Here is a 16,375-nt window from a genome sequence, read left to right as displayed (position 1 = left end):
AGCAACTTGTCCAAGCCTCCCCCATTTCTCCTTCACCCAAATCCAGAGAGCTGATGTTCTGAAAGAGTTGCAAAATCTGGACCCCTACAAATCAGCTGGGCTAGACAATCTGGACCCTCTCTTTCTAAAATTATCCGCCACAATTGTTGCAACCCCTATTGCTAGCCTGTTCAACCTCTCGTATCGTCTGAGATCCCCAAAGATTGGAAAGCTGCCACGGTCATCCCACTCTTCGAAGGGGGAGACACTCTAGACCCAAACTGTTACAGACCTATATCTATCCTACCCTGCTTTTCTAAGGTCTTTGAAAGCCAAGTTGACAAACACATCACCGACCATTTTGAATCCCACCGTACCTTCTCCGCTATGCAATCTGGTTTCCGAGCTGGTCATGGGTGCACCTCAGCAAAGCTCAAAGTCCTAAACGATATCACATCTGCCATCGATAAAAGACAATACTGTGCAGCCGTATTCATCGACCTGGCCAAGGATTTCGACTGTCAATCACCACATTCTTATCGGCAGACTCAACAGCCTTGGTTTCTCAAATGACTGCCTCACCTGGTTCACCAACTACTTCTCAGAGAGTTCAGTGTGTCAAATCGGAGGGCCTGTTGTCCGGACCTCTGGCAGTCTCTATGGGGGTGCCACAGGGTTCAATTCACGGGTCGACTCTTTTCTCTGTATACATCAATAATGTCGCTCTTGCTGCTGGTGATTCTCTGATCCACCTCTACGCAGACGACACCATTCTGTATTCTTCTGGTCCTTCTTTGGACACTGCGTTAACTAACCTCCAGACGAGCTTCAATGCCATACAACTCTCCTTCCGTGGCCTCCAACTGCTCTTAAATGCAAGTAAAACTAAATGCATACTCTTCAACCGATTGCTGCCTGCACCTGCACGCCCGTCCAGCATCACTACTCTGGACGGTTCTGACTTAGAATAAATACGTAGACAACTACAAATACCTAGGTGTCTGGTTAGACTGTAAACTCTCCTTTCTCCAATCCTTAATTTTATCTAGAATAGGCTTCCTATTTCGCAACAAAGCATCCTTCACTCATGCTGCCAAACATACCATTGTAAAACAGACTATCCTACCGATCCTTGACTTCGGCGATGTCATTTACAAAATAGCCTCCAACACTCTACTCAGAAAATCGGATGCAGTCTATCACAGTGCCCTCCGTTTTGTCATCAAAGCCACATATACTACCCACCGCTGCGACCTGTATGCTCTCGTTGGCTGGCCCTCGCTTCATATTCGTCGCCAAACCCGCTGGCTCCAGTTAATCTATAAGTCTTTGCTATGTAAAGCCCCACCTTATCTCAGCTCACTGCTCACCATAGCAGCACCCATCCGTAGCACGCGCTCTAGCAGGTATATTTCACTGGTCACAGCCAATTCCTCCTTTGGCCGCCTTTCCTGACAGTTCTCTGCTGCCAATGACTGGAACGAATTGCAAAAATCACTGAAGCTGGAGACTCATATCTCTCTCACTAACTTTAAGCATCAGCTGTCAGAGCAGCTCACAGATCATTGCACCTGTACATAGTCCATCTGTAAATAGCCCATCCAACTACCTCATCCCCATATTGTTATTTTTTGTTGTTGTTGCTCCTTTGCACCCCAGTATCTCTATTTGCACATTCATCTTCTGCACATCTATCACACCATTGTTTAATTGCTAAATTACTTAGCCATTACGGCCTATTTCTTGCCTTACATCCCTAATCTTACCTCATTTGCACACTCTGTATATAGATTTTTCTATTGTGTTATTGACTGTACGTTTGTTAATTCCATGTGTAACTGTGTTGTTGTTTGTGTCGCACTGCTTTGCTTTATCTTGGCCAGGTCGCAGTTGTAAATGAGAACTTGTTCTCAACTGGCCTACCTAGTTAAATAAAGGTTCAATAAAAATTAAATAAATGACACTCAATACCCCATAATGACATAGCAAAAACAGGTGTAGAAATGTTTGCAAATTTTTTCATAAAAAAAACAACATCACATTTACATAAGTATTCAGACCCTTTACTCTGTACTTCGTTAAGAACCTTTCAAGCTCTGTCAGGTTTAATGGGGAAGCGTCACTGCACAGCTATTTTCAGGTCTCTCCAGAGATGTTCGATCGAGTTCATGTCCTGGCTCTGTTTGGGCCACTCAAGGACATTCAGAGACTTGTCCCGAAGCCACACCTGCATTGTCTTGGCTGTGTGCTTAGGGTTGTTTTCCTGTTGGAAGGTGAAACTTCGCCCCAGCAGGTTTTCATCAAGGATCGCTCTGTCCTTTCTCTGTTCATCTTTCCCTCGATCCTGACTAGTCTCCCAGTCCCTGCCGCTGAAAAACATCCTCACAGCATGATACTGCCACCACCATGATCACCGTAGGGATGGTGCCAGGTTTTCTCCAGACATGACACTTGGCATTCAGACCAAAGAGTTCAATCTTGGTTTCATCAGACCAGAGAATCTTGTTTCTCATGTTCTGAGAGTCTTTAGGTGCCTTTAGGCAAACTACAAGTGAGCTGTCATGTGCCTTTTACTTAGGACTGGCTTCCGTCTGGCCACTCTATCATAAAGTCTTGATTGGTGGAGTACTGCAGAGATGGTTGCCCTTCTAGAAGTTTCTCCCATCTCCACAGAGGAACTCTGGAGCTCTGTTAGAATGACCATCGGGTTCTTGGTCACCTCCCTGACCAAGGCCCTCCTCCCCCGATTACTCAGTTTGACCAGCATGGTCAAATAATAATAATCACAGTAGTTGTCAAGGGTGCAGCAAGTCAGCACCTCAGGAGTAAATGTCAGTTGGCTTTTCATAGCAGATCATTAAGAGTATCTCTACCGCTCCTGCTGTCTCTAGAGAGTTGAAAACAGCAGGTCTGGGAAAGGTAGCACGTCCGGTGAACAGGTCAGGGTTCCATAGCCACAGTCAGAACAGGTGTGTGCTTTTCCAAATCATGTCCAATCAATTGAATTTACCACAGGTGGACTCCAATCAAATTGTAGAAACATCTCAAGGATGATCAATGGAAACAGGATGCACCTGAGCTCAATTTCGAGTATCATAGCAAAGCGTCTGAATACTTTTGTAAATAAGACATTTCTGTTTTTTATTTTCAAATACATTTGCAAACATTTCTGAAAACTGTTTTCACTGTCAGTATGGGGTATTGTGTGGATTGATGAGGTAAACATTTCATTTGATCCATTTTAGAATAAGGCTGTAACGTAACAAAATGTGAAAAAGTCAAGGGGCCTGAATACTTTCCGAATGCACTGTAAGAGCATAACCATGTGCAATTGCGAAGGTGTACATGACCATGCCAAGAATATTGTCCTCAGTTGAGGATTCAGAACTCTATGGTACCCCCTGATGGTCATATTTGGCATTACTTTTAATGACGACATGATGTGCGACTGCGCAGAGATGGTACGTCACACTTTCACTTAACAGAGTAATGTCATCAACTAGCTAGCTAGCTGGGTACGAATTCAATTATTTTACTCTAATAATGTCGGTCTATCACGACGAAGTTGAGATCGAGGACTTTGAATATGACGAGGATGAAGAGACATACTATTTTCCCTGCCCATGTGGCGACAGATTTGCCATAACCAAAGTAAGTAGCGCGTGAGGGGATCCCCTGCTAGTCACGTTGTGCCAACTAGCCTGTGATGGTTGTATTTAATGTCTCTACTTGCAGGAGGATTTGGAAAATGGTGAAGAAGTAGCGACGTGTCCGAGCTGCTCGCTCATTGTTAAAGTAATCTACGACAAGGTTCGTGTTTAGATTGCCTCCGTGTCTCACGTTCTGATCGAGTCAACGAGACTAAACGAGAATTAGGAGGCCTCGCGAGACTAGTGTATTGATGGCCCCACCCTTGTCCTTGAATAGATTTTTTCTCTTTCTCTGATGTTGTAACTATTGTGTTCATGATGCCTAATCTATTTCTCTATTAACCAGGAGGAATTTATGTCTGGGGAGATAATCGAAGCACCAATTACAGAGAGCAGATTGAAACTGGCTCAGTCCTCCTGACAGCGATGACACACCTCTTCAGTTTCTCATCTCCCATCAGTAAAAGTGGACCCTGTTGCATTTGTATGTGCTCCCACACAACACAAAGGCACACTATGAACGATATGCTTCACTGGTGAGGTCTGGGATGGAGGATTCTCAGCATTCATTCACAAGTTCCTGGCATTGATTTTGCAGAGTTACATAAAAGGACCCAAACTACTACCATTTGCACAACGTAATTAAATAAATCCTTTATTCTTTTAAGTCTTTCAATCCTTTTTTTTTAATAAACATGTTATACATTTTTGTTGATTCCTCAAGATTAAATCTGGATGAAGTGAATACTGTTTTCTTGTTAACTGCTTGTAGTTTTCTGTTTGAACAGCAGGGGAGGCAGATGTTCAAGGAAAAATACAGGCCTACTTACTGTACAGGGAATAAATAGAGTGCCGTTGGGAAAAAAGGGTGTATAGGCTTCTCTCTATTCTACCCTAACAGATACTATCCTTGGGATTCCTGAGATTGTTTCAATTTAAAAGGAATGAGCTGGGGTAAGAAATATGGTGGAAACTCTTTAGCCCATGCTTAGGCCAATCTTACAAAGCCTTACATACCCTTTACTTGGAACATATTTCAACAGTGTAGTGCTCTGCCATTTGTAATGCCATGTTTTAAAACAAAGGGATTCAGTGGTTATGTGCGAGCCAGTGATCTTATTGACCCTTACATTTTAATCTATGAGTCATACGAGAGACATGAATTATTTATATTGGCTGTTCATTAATGATGTGTATGTTATGGATGGACAAGTTGCTGAATTACAATTCCCTATTTACTTACCCTTCTCTCCCCCTCATGGATAAAAAAAAAAAAAAGCATTGGATTGGCGTAAGCTGGGTCTAGCATGCAAGTTCTCACCATACTTCTCTTACACCAGTCCATTCTTTTAAATCCAGAAAGAGTACAGAATCGTCCCTCAGCCAATACAATAAAATGACTCATTCCAAACACCCACATAACCATATATTACAATATTGACTGGTACTGTGTCAGCATAGCTACTGTTTCACACCACCAGCTCTCCTTATTGGCTCCTTCACAGCAGGGCCTGACCTGTCAGAGAGAGGAGAGGAGTGTTCCAAATGGCACCCTATTCCCTACATAGTGCACTACCTTTGACCAGAGCCCTATAGGCTCTAGTCAAAAGTAGTGCTCTGTGTAGGGAATAGAGTGCCATTTGGGAGAAATCCAGGGAGAGAACATGATGGTGTCCTTCACATGATATTGAAGGTCCTGCCTGTCTATTTATCCAATATCCAGTTAGCTCTGTGGCTGATGCTGTGGCGAGGGAGGAAGCCGAGCACGAGTCAATACGTCTAACTGCATCTCTCATCAGGGGGGCCACAGCAACGGCAGACAGGCATTGACAAACACGCCAGCACTCAGAGTCAGAGGAGCCTCACAGAGCAGGTCACTGCTGAGGGAGAGAGAGAGTTACTGAGCACTGAGCAGTAGCATTCATGATGTTTGTGTGGTGTGTGGATGGCATTATGTATCACTACTCCCTCACATCTTGAGGAAAATAGTCATTATTCATGTGACGATAATTGTTTGTGTGAAGTGTGATAATCAGTCACAAAGAGTCATGAATTGCTCTGTTGAGAGGGATATACATTATACAAGACAATGCAAATGTGATGTAATGTATGTACAATAATTGTGTTGTGCTCTGTGCTCCCTACCCACTGCTTTTGGCAGGCGTGACGTCACATTTCAAGGCAGTTGGTTGAGCTGGAGGTAGAGGAGGAGACGAGCAACCCAGCGAGTTGAAATAAAGAAGGAAAAAAAGATAACCAATCGTATTGGTTTTTAAACGTCAACTTTTAAACCTCGAAAGTGAATATCGAAGACTACTTTTGCAAATTCCCGAGCTGATAATCAGATTCAACTGGAGAAACCACCAAGGTAAGAACACTGCTGACGAACTGAGCGCAAAGTTATGGTTGCTTGCTTGACGGGAGGTGCGGTTGGTAATAACTGGCATTTGTGGATTTTGGTTAATGACACCGTTACGAGCGGATTCAGATTGTTATTTTTTAGATGCTAAAATACAGCAGTCAGAATAATGCTCGTGGATTCGGCGCCGAGAAAGTAGAATAGTATTGTTGTGTTTGTCCATGCGGTTTTCTGTCTCCTCCGTGGCTTTGTCAATGGCAGTACAATACAATAGCCCATTGCCGCTTGGTAGGCTACGACAGAGATGGGTGTTTGCGCTTTTGCTAATATTCTTTGCAACATTGTATTAGTTATGTTTCAAACTTTAACATTATATCTCTTGAATAATCACTCCGCTTCGATTTTCCTTCGTGGTACATTTGTTTACATACTGTAGTTAGACAGTCTTGGTGAGCAACATGTAGGCCTATTTGCAATAAGCGTTATTGTTTTATTCTCTGTAAAACGTGCTCATACATGCCCTGTGTAGTTGTTGATTTACAAACCCAATATATAAAATATAATACATTCTGCCTATCTGTTTCTGTTGTTTTCTCATAGTGAGGTGATAGTTTTTTGATGGCTATGATAAGGTGTGGTGTACCTGTTTTTGCTCAACTGTAACAACCTGAAAAACTGTGGCGATGAAGAAGATGCAACCATTATTCTCTCTATGTCAGAGGGTGTAGGCTTGCAAGCCCAAGAGGTGTACGCAAGATGGGACTCAAACCTTTTCGTGCCATGAACACCTTCAGATCTTAGGCCTACATTTTCTTTGGCCACACCTAAACCACTGGAGGCTCCTCAGAGGAGGAAGGGAAGGACCATCCTCCTCCAGTGAATTTAATTAAAAATAGTAAAACATTAAAAGTTATAATTTTTAGATAAAATTGTAAATATAGTCACGTCACCAAATAATTGATTAAACACACTGTTTTGCAATGAATGTCTACAGTAGCCTCAACAGCACTCTGGGGCGGCAGGTGGCCTAGTGGTGGACTAGTAACCGGAAGGTTGCAAGATTGAAACCCTGTGCTGACAAGGTAAAAATCTGTAATTCTGCCCTTGAACAAGGTGGTTAACCCACTGTTCCTAGGCCGTCAATGAAAGTAAGAATTTGTTCTTAACCGACTTGCCTAGTGAAATATATATATTGTTTTAAAACAACTGTAGGATAGCTTCATGGTGTAGCTGGAGGACAGCTAGCTTCCATCCTCCTCTGGGTACATTGACTTCAATACAAAACCTAGGCGGCTCATTCTCACCCGCTTCCATAGACTTACACGGTAATTTTTAACATCTTACGGAGGATGTCCTCCAACCCATCATATTGTCCACCCAATCAAAGGATCAGAGAATGAAAGCATAAGCTACAGCTATCTAGCACTGCAGTGCATAAAATGTGAACAGTTTTGAACAAATTCATTTGTAAAAAAATGAAGGAAAGCTATATTTTGTATTTTTTTTCCCCACTTTCACTTACTTAGCTAAAAAAATGTAACTAGCTAGCTAGTTTAGGCAACTCCAGTCCTTGTGGGCCCAATTGGTGTCAAACGTTTTCTCCATCCCCAGCAAACACAGCTGATTAATCAAATTGCGTTCTAAAATGAAGATCATGATTAGGTGATTATTGGAGTAAATCAAATCAAATGTATTTGTCACATACACATGGTTAGCAGATGTTAATGCGAGTGTAGCGAAATGCTTGTGCTTCTAGTTCCAACAATGCAGTAATAACCAACAAGTAATCTAACCTAACAATTCCAAAACTACTACCTTATACACACACAAGTGTAAAGGGATAAAGAATATGTACATAAAGATATGAATGAGTGATGGTACAGAACGGCATAGGCAAGATGCAGTAGATGGTATCGAGTACAGTATATACATATGAGATAAGAAATGTAGGGTATGTAAACAAAGTGGCATAGTTTAAAGTGGCTAGTGATACATGTATTACATAAAGATGCAGTAGATGATATAGAGTACAGTATATACATATACATATGAGATGAATAATGTAGGGTATGTAAACATGATATAAAGTAACATTGTTTAAAGTGGCTAGTGATATATTTGACATAAATTTCCATCAATTCCCATTATTAATAGTGGCTGGAGTTGACTCAGTGTGTTGGCAGCAGGTGTGTTAGCTGGGGCTGGGGCAAAACTGACAACAATCAGGCCCTCGAGGATTAGAATTGCCCACCCCTGGCCTACTCAAACACCCAGCTCAAACAGAGGGATACTATGTTAGCTAGCTGGCTATGACTATCCAACAGCTTTTGGTTTGACTAATTTATTACTAAACTGTTTTTCTGAACTGCTTACTGACTGTACACTGTAACGTTACTTCATGATTGTAGTGGGTTTGCTAACATGTTAGGTATCTTGACTATGACGTTACTTTAGCTAATATGGTGACAAAGATGTAGGCTGTGTGTAGAGGTTATGATATGGTTTGGCTTGTAAAGGTTTTTTCGCCAAGTCACATACAGCTGATGTGTTCTGCATTGAAGTCCACAAGGGAAGGGAAAAGGTGAGAGGAATACAACGTGAATACATAGATGAGAAGGAATACAACGTGGCTGCTATGAAAGTGAACTGTGTTTACGTGTGATCAGGGGTGTATCCATTCTGACGATTCTGTTGAAAAACATTTCTTAAATGGAATTAAACGGGGATAAACATACCTGAATTTGTCCAATATAAACTCTTGTTTGCAACTGTTGGACTAATGATTACACCCTAGATCAGCTAGATGCAGGAAAGAGTGTGCAAGGCAGTGTTGAATGTGTCACTGTATGTCCATGTGTCACTGTCTGTAACCTAAAATCTTTCTTTCAAACTGTGTGCTCCTATGTTGTAAACTTTAATTCCTAGGCTAGTTTGTAGCAACCTCATGATGGGTATAGGGAAAATGAGAATATCATGTAGTAGCCTAAACCTATCGACGATACATTGAATTGGGTGAATGGAATATGAATGACAGTCATCCAATATGCTGTAATAGAAATAAGGCAATGCTCATGAAAAAAAAAAGTCCTCCCTAGTCTTAAATAGCACCGACCACCGCTGACCTAAACATAACAATTTTTGGGGGGCACAACCATGTCACCACAAAGGAGTGACAAACACACAGTTTGTCCTCCTGACCCACATTTAGGAAGCACTAGCCTATACTAACTTCATTGTTTGTTCAGTCTTGATCTTCACTATCTCTGTGTAGGAGACTTAATTTTTACCACTATGGCTGCATTTGTACAAGCTGCCCAGTTCTGATATTTTTTCCCTACTAATTGGTCACATAAGATCTTTTTCAGAGCTGATCTGATTGGTCAAAAGGCTAAGTGAAAGAAATATCAGAATAGGGCTCCCTGTGTAAACGCAGCACCTGTGCTAGAGAAACCAGAAATTCACTCTCTGTTTTTCTCACTGTACATTATTTCCTCTACCTGTGCAGGACTAACTTAGAGAATAGTAATATCCTTCACAGACATACTATTTTCGTCTGTCTGCTACAATGGATAATTGAAGTCCAATAAGTCATGAATTAGTTATGTACCACATAGGGTGGTGCAAAATGTCACTGGTAACATAATTTGACTCTCAAATGCATTCCAACGGTTCTGCTTCAGTTCTCACACTGCTATTAAAAGCAAATCAAAATAGCAGTCTAAACTATAAATAGAGAGAATGAGTCTTTGGATGTAGACTGACTAGTTGTTGAATGACATGCATTGGCATCCAGACCTATGCATGTAGGCTAGAGGAATCGTGAAATTATTATGGTTAAACTTGGTCAATCATAGTATTTTTAAACATAAATAATGATATGACTCTTAGATGGATACTTTGGGATTTTGGAAATGGGGCCCTTTATGTACTTCCCCAGAGTCAATCATTTTTGTCTTTGTGTGTGGTTTGAAGGAAGTTGCTAACTAGTGCTAGCACAATTGCTAACTAGTGCTAGCACAATTGCTAACTAGTGCTAGCACAATTGCTAACTAGTGCTAGCACAATTGCTAACTAGTTCTAGCACAATTGCTAACTAGTGCTAGCACAATTGCTAACTAGTGCTAGCACAATTGCTAACAAGTGCTAGCACAATTGCTAACCAGTACTAGCACAATTGCTAACTAGTGCTAGCACAATTGCTAACTAGTGGAAAATACCCATAGACTTACAGTCATTGTGCTAATGCTAGTTAGCAATAGCTCGCGACACTACGTCTAACTTCCTTCATACTGGACACAGAGACATAAAAATTATATCAACTAGTTTATCGGACTCTGGGGAAGTAGATTGCCAAAATCCTGAATTATCCCTTTAAACTGTGAAAATGAAATCTGGGAATGAATTTAACCTTTGTAGTACTACAGAGTTATGTGTTTCTACCGTATCCCAAAGTGAACCTGCATGGCCAAAAATAATATCCAAGCTCCAGGTTTGAAATGTCTCTTGACTGTGATATTAGCACACAGTCTAGTTAAGTGTTCAGCTAGTTCACAATGTGTCAACTTAACAGGCTACAGCAGACGGCACGTTTCACAAAATAGACTGGTTCCAACTCCCAAGAGAAATATTGTTAGAACTTCATTAGCTACATAGTTGTAGCAAAGCAATTACACTCAACTGGCTTGCAAATTTTGTGTAGTGCAAAGTCCTTGACCAATCCAAGCCAGCTCACAGCACAATCAGGCAGGCCATTATCGATAAGAAGGTCTCCCTCTACTCTGCTTTATTTCCCCAACAGTTGGGTGAAGCAGAACGAGAAGGAGAGTGATGCTGATGGATGTCTGGAATAAGTCTTTTTTTATTATTAGAGGTTGACGTGGAAAAAGTAGCCTTTTAATATTTAATCGCTGTACAGTGAATCATCGATGCCATGAACAAGAATGAGTTTGGGTAATGGTACTTTAAAGTATTGGAGGAAACTTTGACTTTCCTTTTACACAAGGTAAATGTTATCCAGCACATAAAAGCAAACTCCTGTGCCAGCGGTTACTGAGACAGAGCTGTAACATAACCTTAATGCTCAGGGTCTGCACCATATAGGGAATAGGGTGCCATTTGGGATGCAACCAGTGAATCCAAGAAAAAAATCGGGCTGAGCCACATCCTGGTCAGTATGACCCAGAACGAACCCAATGGTAGTCTAGATTATGCACAGGGCATTTGATTACCCTAGTGCACTCAAACATGGTTTCTTTCGTCACATGAAAGATTATCCCAGTAGCATGCTGTAACCTCTGAACATGAGGAGGCATGGGCAGGGGAGGCACAATGATCCGCTCTGTTTGGTAGTGAGGGCTGACGCACTTCCCGGACCCTCACGTTGGGAGCATATGTCTAGCCGATTTGGATGCGGAACTGCTAGTGCCCCTGGCAGCAGTAGGATACTTCTGTGTGGCGCCACTTGCTCTCTCTTTTCTCCATTGCAAAGGGGTTCATATACGTGGCTTGCAGTATAACACTCGTTACCAGACCTTATGTCACTTCGCCTGGTCTTTATATTGTATCTCGTTCCTCTCTCTCCACTTGTCCTTCACCTTGGAGAATGTAGTGTGGTAATATTTGATATGTGTGCATATGCTATATTGTGTATATACCTCACATGCAATGAATCTATTAAAAAGTATATCTGACTCCATAAAGATTATTTAGCAATATGCAAGGTGCTATGTAGACCATGTGCAAGTATTATGCTTTTCTAAGTGTATTTAATTACGTTGTAAAAGTGAACAATACATTATACATGGAATAAAGCTTAAGTTACAAAGCATTACAAGACACTGAATCTCACCACAGCAGGTCAGGAACAAAAAAGAGAATGAGACAATGAATCTAAGACCTTTTATAACATCTTCACATACTGTGAAGTTAACGTCCAATCAGATATCAGACCTACACGATGTAATACCAACAGAACCTCAGCTTCTCAGAGGTGTGACAATGGGAGTTGGTGAGATCAACACAGAGGAGGCTGAATTCCTGAGAAGATGATAATAGCTTTTTGCATAGAGTGTTAATCAGAAGAGTCACTGCGGGGGCTGCCCTACAACAATATTCTCTAGCACTTCTTACTAGAGGAAGGAGTTCAACTTCCTGTATCTCTCTACTATCTTTCAGAACACCATTTGAACCAGTCTTTGATTCTGTCTGTGGGAACTTGGTAGTGCGCTAACTTTTAGGGTAGCTGTAAAACATCACACTAGTTGGCGAGGAGCAGTGTTGCTAATTTGTTACGAGGATACTTTACCGAGTGAGTTTTTGACACAGTTCCAGTAGCCAGGAATATTTCCAGTATCAGGGCTAGAGTTGGAGTCTCGCCTCTCGAGTGAAGGTGCTATTTGAGCATTCTCCATTTTGGAGTTGAAGCGGGCAAGCTTAGACGGTGCATGTGTTGGTGTATGTGAATACAACTGGGTTTGAAACATAGGCCTAATGCCTTGAGATGCTTGTGATCTCAAGGGCTGCTTGCCGGAAGAGAACATTGTGCTGGGAAAGAAATCCTCACCACTGTTGCCGTTTCTTATCGTGTGAAAGGGTCCTACCGGGGAGACTCTGCTTGTAGACAAATGTCAAAAAGGCAGACGTTGGATTACCTTGGCTTCTGGTCAAAGCCAGCCAAGAAATCCATGGGCTGTAGTGCGTAGGCAGACCAAAGGGCTGTCAAGGGGAGGCCACTTTTTGGATTGTGAAGGCGTCTGTAGCTTAAATAAGATAGCCTAATTGCAGCGTGTGTGTGTGTACGCGTTTGCATCTGCATCTTTGGTCTGCCCTGTTTAAGCCTGAAGACAGACAGTGTTCCTCCACCCCAGAGCTCTGAGATTGGTAGTCATTACCGAACTCTGACACATCATAGTACCTCTGTTTCATGCGCCGGCTACATAATGATGTCATTCCCGCGTCCCACAGGGCCACAGCGTTGCGTGTTCAGGTTTGCCAAGACAGACAGAGGGGGCAGAGGGGAAAAACAGAACAGGAGAGGGAACCTTTCAACATACAAGAAATGGTTGTTCCTTTTTCAAGGGGAGCAGATTCCAAGAGAAAAGGGGAATCTACAACATTGACTCTCCAGTGAATCATAGTCAACATGAAAGAGGATGTTATGTAGCCTAACAACGTAGACTAGTGTGTATGACTAAGTAAGCCGTATGCAGCTAATATATACACACCCCATGCAGTTTCCAGTTTGTACACTTCTTTGTGTTGACCTAGACTAGAGCAGGCCTCACAACAGGCTGGATGACAGTGAGATTACTCTACCGTGGTAATGTGAACTGCAACAGGAGCACAGTATAATGCCGAGACATTTGTCTGTTGTGTTGAGTGTGTGTGTCAGAGAGGTTCTGTCAAGAGTAGGAATTTTACACTCCCGAGGTCAAAGAGCAATTCTATCAGTGAAGCAGAGCCTGGTGTCACCAGATCATAATCATTGTCACAGAACACCTTTGTCACTTGTGACTCTGGCTGTCGATGCTAAATGGGACAAAGTGAAACCGGGAGGGAGGGAGAGAGAGAGATTGAGAGGGAGAAAGGCGAAGGGAGAGAAAGAGAAACAGCCCCTGTAGAGATGTCTAACAAAATCTGACAGTTACCCAAAAGTTGTCGCATTTGGCAGTTGATCTCATTAAGATGTGCTGACCTCAGAAGCATTATTCCTTAATTGGTCTGAGCTAATAAAAGATTTTCACTAGAAGATGGCTCATGGGTAGGTTACAGTGTCTCTGGGAACCTTGTTGCTAGCTTGCACTGTTTCCTCTCCTTTCATGTGGTGGTGGAAATGTCAGTTGTTGTGTTTGGATAAGAAGTCATTTGAAAATTCTCCATCTGTTCTATCTTCCACCGGTATGTTTGTGAAATGGATGATTTTCCCATCTGTGATTCTCTGAGACGTACGGCATCTGCTTCTGTTCTGTCTCTAGGCGAATAGTAACGGCTCCGCCGACTCCACCAATGTGAGATATTTTAATATTTCATGTCTTTTTACCTGCTTTGTCCCACTTTTCCTCTGGAATATAGATTTCACAGTTTCTCACTGTCTCTGTTTTCTCAGCACCTCAGCTCAGTATGACAGATTTTAACACCATTTTGGAGGCGGTTGCTATCACAACAGTCTCAGGATGTGCAGTGGATGCCAGATTTCTACAACAATCACTTCACTTCAAATCTCAACATCTTAGTTCGTACCTGGAAGAATGACTATAGAGTTTTTCAGGAATTGGGGCCAAGACGAATTCCCCAACATCTACTTTGTTACCTCAAGTAAATCAGGGTTTGAAACATGCACATTTCAATCACGGGAGAGATCAATGAGAACCTGAAGATAGATGCCTGTCAGAGTCAGACGGCCACAGTCTCTGCTAACCCAGTATGCTGGCAACGGAGATGCTTCGAGCTCCAGTTCTTTCAGTTCAGGTTCATTTGATGAATGCTAGAGAGTACAGGGGCTTTAACTCCAAACTGACCGCTGTGTACGGTCAAATGAGGGATTCCTCTTCTTCCAGGAAACGTCAGACAGGTCCTGGTCATCACCAAAACAACCTCTGTCCTGCCGAGGCATCCACAGCTTCCTGCTATGGTGGCGAATTGCACAGATTCATGTGGACTTTCATAATGTCTTTTAAAACAAGCCCTTTCTGAGCTTGTTTTAGGCTAACTGCTGTGGAGATGGGATGTTAGATTCCACTGCTGTGTCATTTTGAATGAGCTTAAAGGATCTGAAAAGCATAATCTTGCTAGCTACCCTTCATAGCAGCCGGCAATTCAGGTTTAGGCTAATACACTAATATCACGCATCGTAATTACTTTTATCGCCACTTAAAAGCCCTTTTGCTCAAAGTTATTCAGAGATTTTGCAGTCATTGACCGCGGCCCCAACAAGTAGAATAGGACTACCCTTACATTTGACGTTTTAATAAGCAGACAATCTTAACCAGAGCGACTTACAGAAGCAATTAGGGTTAAGTGCCTTGCTCAAGGGCACATTGAATCTTTGTTTTGTTTTACTTAGTCGGCTCTGGGATTCAAACCAGCAATATTTCGATTACTGTTTCAATGCTCGTCCGAAGTTTGAACCACGGCAAATTCACTTATCAGATGCAGCACCTGACAGCACACACTACTTTTAGATGGTTGTTTTGTGACTATGGACTGAGAAAAATACTTTGCAGCAGGCTTGTCATCGATTAGAATAGGCCTACGTCGTGACCTGCGCCTGACCTAATAAACTATCCATTCAATCATGATGAGTCATGAGTATGTGACCTTTACCGGAATGTCAGAATGCCTCATGGAACTGGTCATCCAGTGTTGAGCAGATGGGATGCTTGCTGTGAAAATTAAACTGGGGACATTGTTCTGTAGGTATGTTACCTGATGGCTCTAATAGCCTACTGTGCTCATGACACTAATACCCTGACTACAACGCTCGCGTCGGGTGCGCGAGCGTTGCAAAATACATTTAGGAATCTATGTTGTTCAATTATTGCACCTACACTGCACGCGCGCGCCAACGAGTGTCTGCGTTGCCAAGGGCTAAAATAGAAGTCATTCCTATTTCTGACGCAGATCGCCCTGCAAGTCCTGCCTCTCCCATCTCCTCATTGGTTTATAGAAGCAGGTACCCACGTGCCAACTCCTCATTGGTTATACCCACGTGGGTAATTGAAAGATTAAATGTTTTGCCGGTTGTCGTGGTAACACTATGAAGGTGTAGATGCCAATCACCATATAAGTTTAAAGATGAAAAAGCCTGGAAGGAGGAGAGATGACTAGAAACGATTCAGTTGACCTTTTTATGTGTGGATTAATTGTCGGAGTAGAGGAACTTGTGCATTTCAGGTAAAATAACAACTACATTTTTATATCCCAGGACAAATTAGCTAGCAACAGCAAGCTAGCTAAATAGGACAAAATGAGCTAGCAAGTGCAAGCTACATGTTTAATGCTTTTCAACCTGCCCCCAAATTAATGTTGGTTTTGAGTTTGTTTTGATATTTTAACCTGCGTGTCATGATCGCGTTTGGTGTAGGGGGACAAAATAAATGTATGCACGATAGCGCACGATGGCGCACGCACGCAGCCGGTTTGGGTTCCGTGTAAACAGTGTGATAGAACAATAATACAACTGTGTTATTTTGGCATTGGAAGAAGCTAAATCGGACAGACATCAAGATTACATTTTGGTCTACTGTTGGAGGCTATAACTAAATACTTAGTTATGTTTCTGTTTGTGTGCCACCATGCCTCACTGTCAACAGAGGCAGCAGGGTAGGGTGAGGCAGAGCCTGCCTCTGAGTCTAACTGTGGAGTGATTATTCTCTCTAGAATGTTCTAG

The 16,375-nt window shown here is 42.2% G+C and overlaps 2 protein-coding genes across 2 annotated transcripts in view; both read left to right on the top strand.

Moving 5' to 3' along the window:
- Positions 1–3,413: 3,413 nt before the first annotated feature.
- LOC139413020 (diphthamide biosynthesis protein 3-like) lies at positions 3,414–4,296 on the top strand. Its single transcript, XM_071159991.1, has 3 exons — positions 3,414–3,630; positions 3,715–3,789; positions 3,976–4,296. The coding sequence occupies exons 1-3, from the start codon at positions 3,523–3,525 to the stop codon at positions 4,048–4,050; spliced, it is 258 nt and encodes an 85-aa protein (XP_071016092.1). The 5' UTR covers positions 3,414–3,522; the 3' UTR covers positions 4,051–4,296.
- A 1,494-nt stretch (positions 4,297–5,790) lies between these two features.
- The window catches only part of LOC139413019 (cytoplasmic protein NCK2-like), a 64,726-nt gene continuing 54,141 nt past the window's right edge, over positions 5,791–16,375 (top strand). Inside the window, exon 1 of the mRNA XM_071159990.1 lies at positions 5,791–5,997. The gene's annotated coding sequence lies outside the window, so the exon portion shown is untranslated. The remainder of the gene's footprint in view (positions 5,998–16,375) is intronic.

Source organism: Oncorhynchus clarkii, chromosome 7 (assembly GCF_045791955.1).
Source record: "Oncorhynchus clarkii lewisi isolate Uvic-CL-2024 chromosome 7, UVic_Ocla_1.0, whole genome shotgun sequence".
In the NCBI taxonomy this organism is placed as follows: domain Eukaryota; kingdom Metazoa; phylum Chordata; class Actinopteri; order Salmoniformes; family Salmonidae; genus Oncorhynchus; species Oncorhynchus clarkii.
The sequence above is the reverse complement of the archived record's forward strand: the minus strand, read 5'-3'. Positions and strand labels throughout refer to the sequence as shown.

What these genes read in the sequence shown, in the direction of transcription:
- LOC139413020 (XM_071159991.1), top strand. Translation starts at nt 3,523, where the DNA reads ATGTCGGTCTATCACGACGAAGTTGAGATCGAGGACTTTGAATATGAC. An exon ending in ACAGATTTGCCATAACCAAA is followed by an intron (nt 3,631 to 3,714) that starts GTAAGTAGCGCG and finishes CTCTACTTGCAG; the next exon opens with GAGGATTTGGAAAATGGTGA. An exon ending in TTAAAGTAATCTACGACAAG is followed by an intron (nt 3,790 to 3,975) that starts GTTCGTGTTTAG and finishes TCTATTAACCAG; the next exon opens with GAGGAATTTATGTCTGGGGA.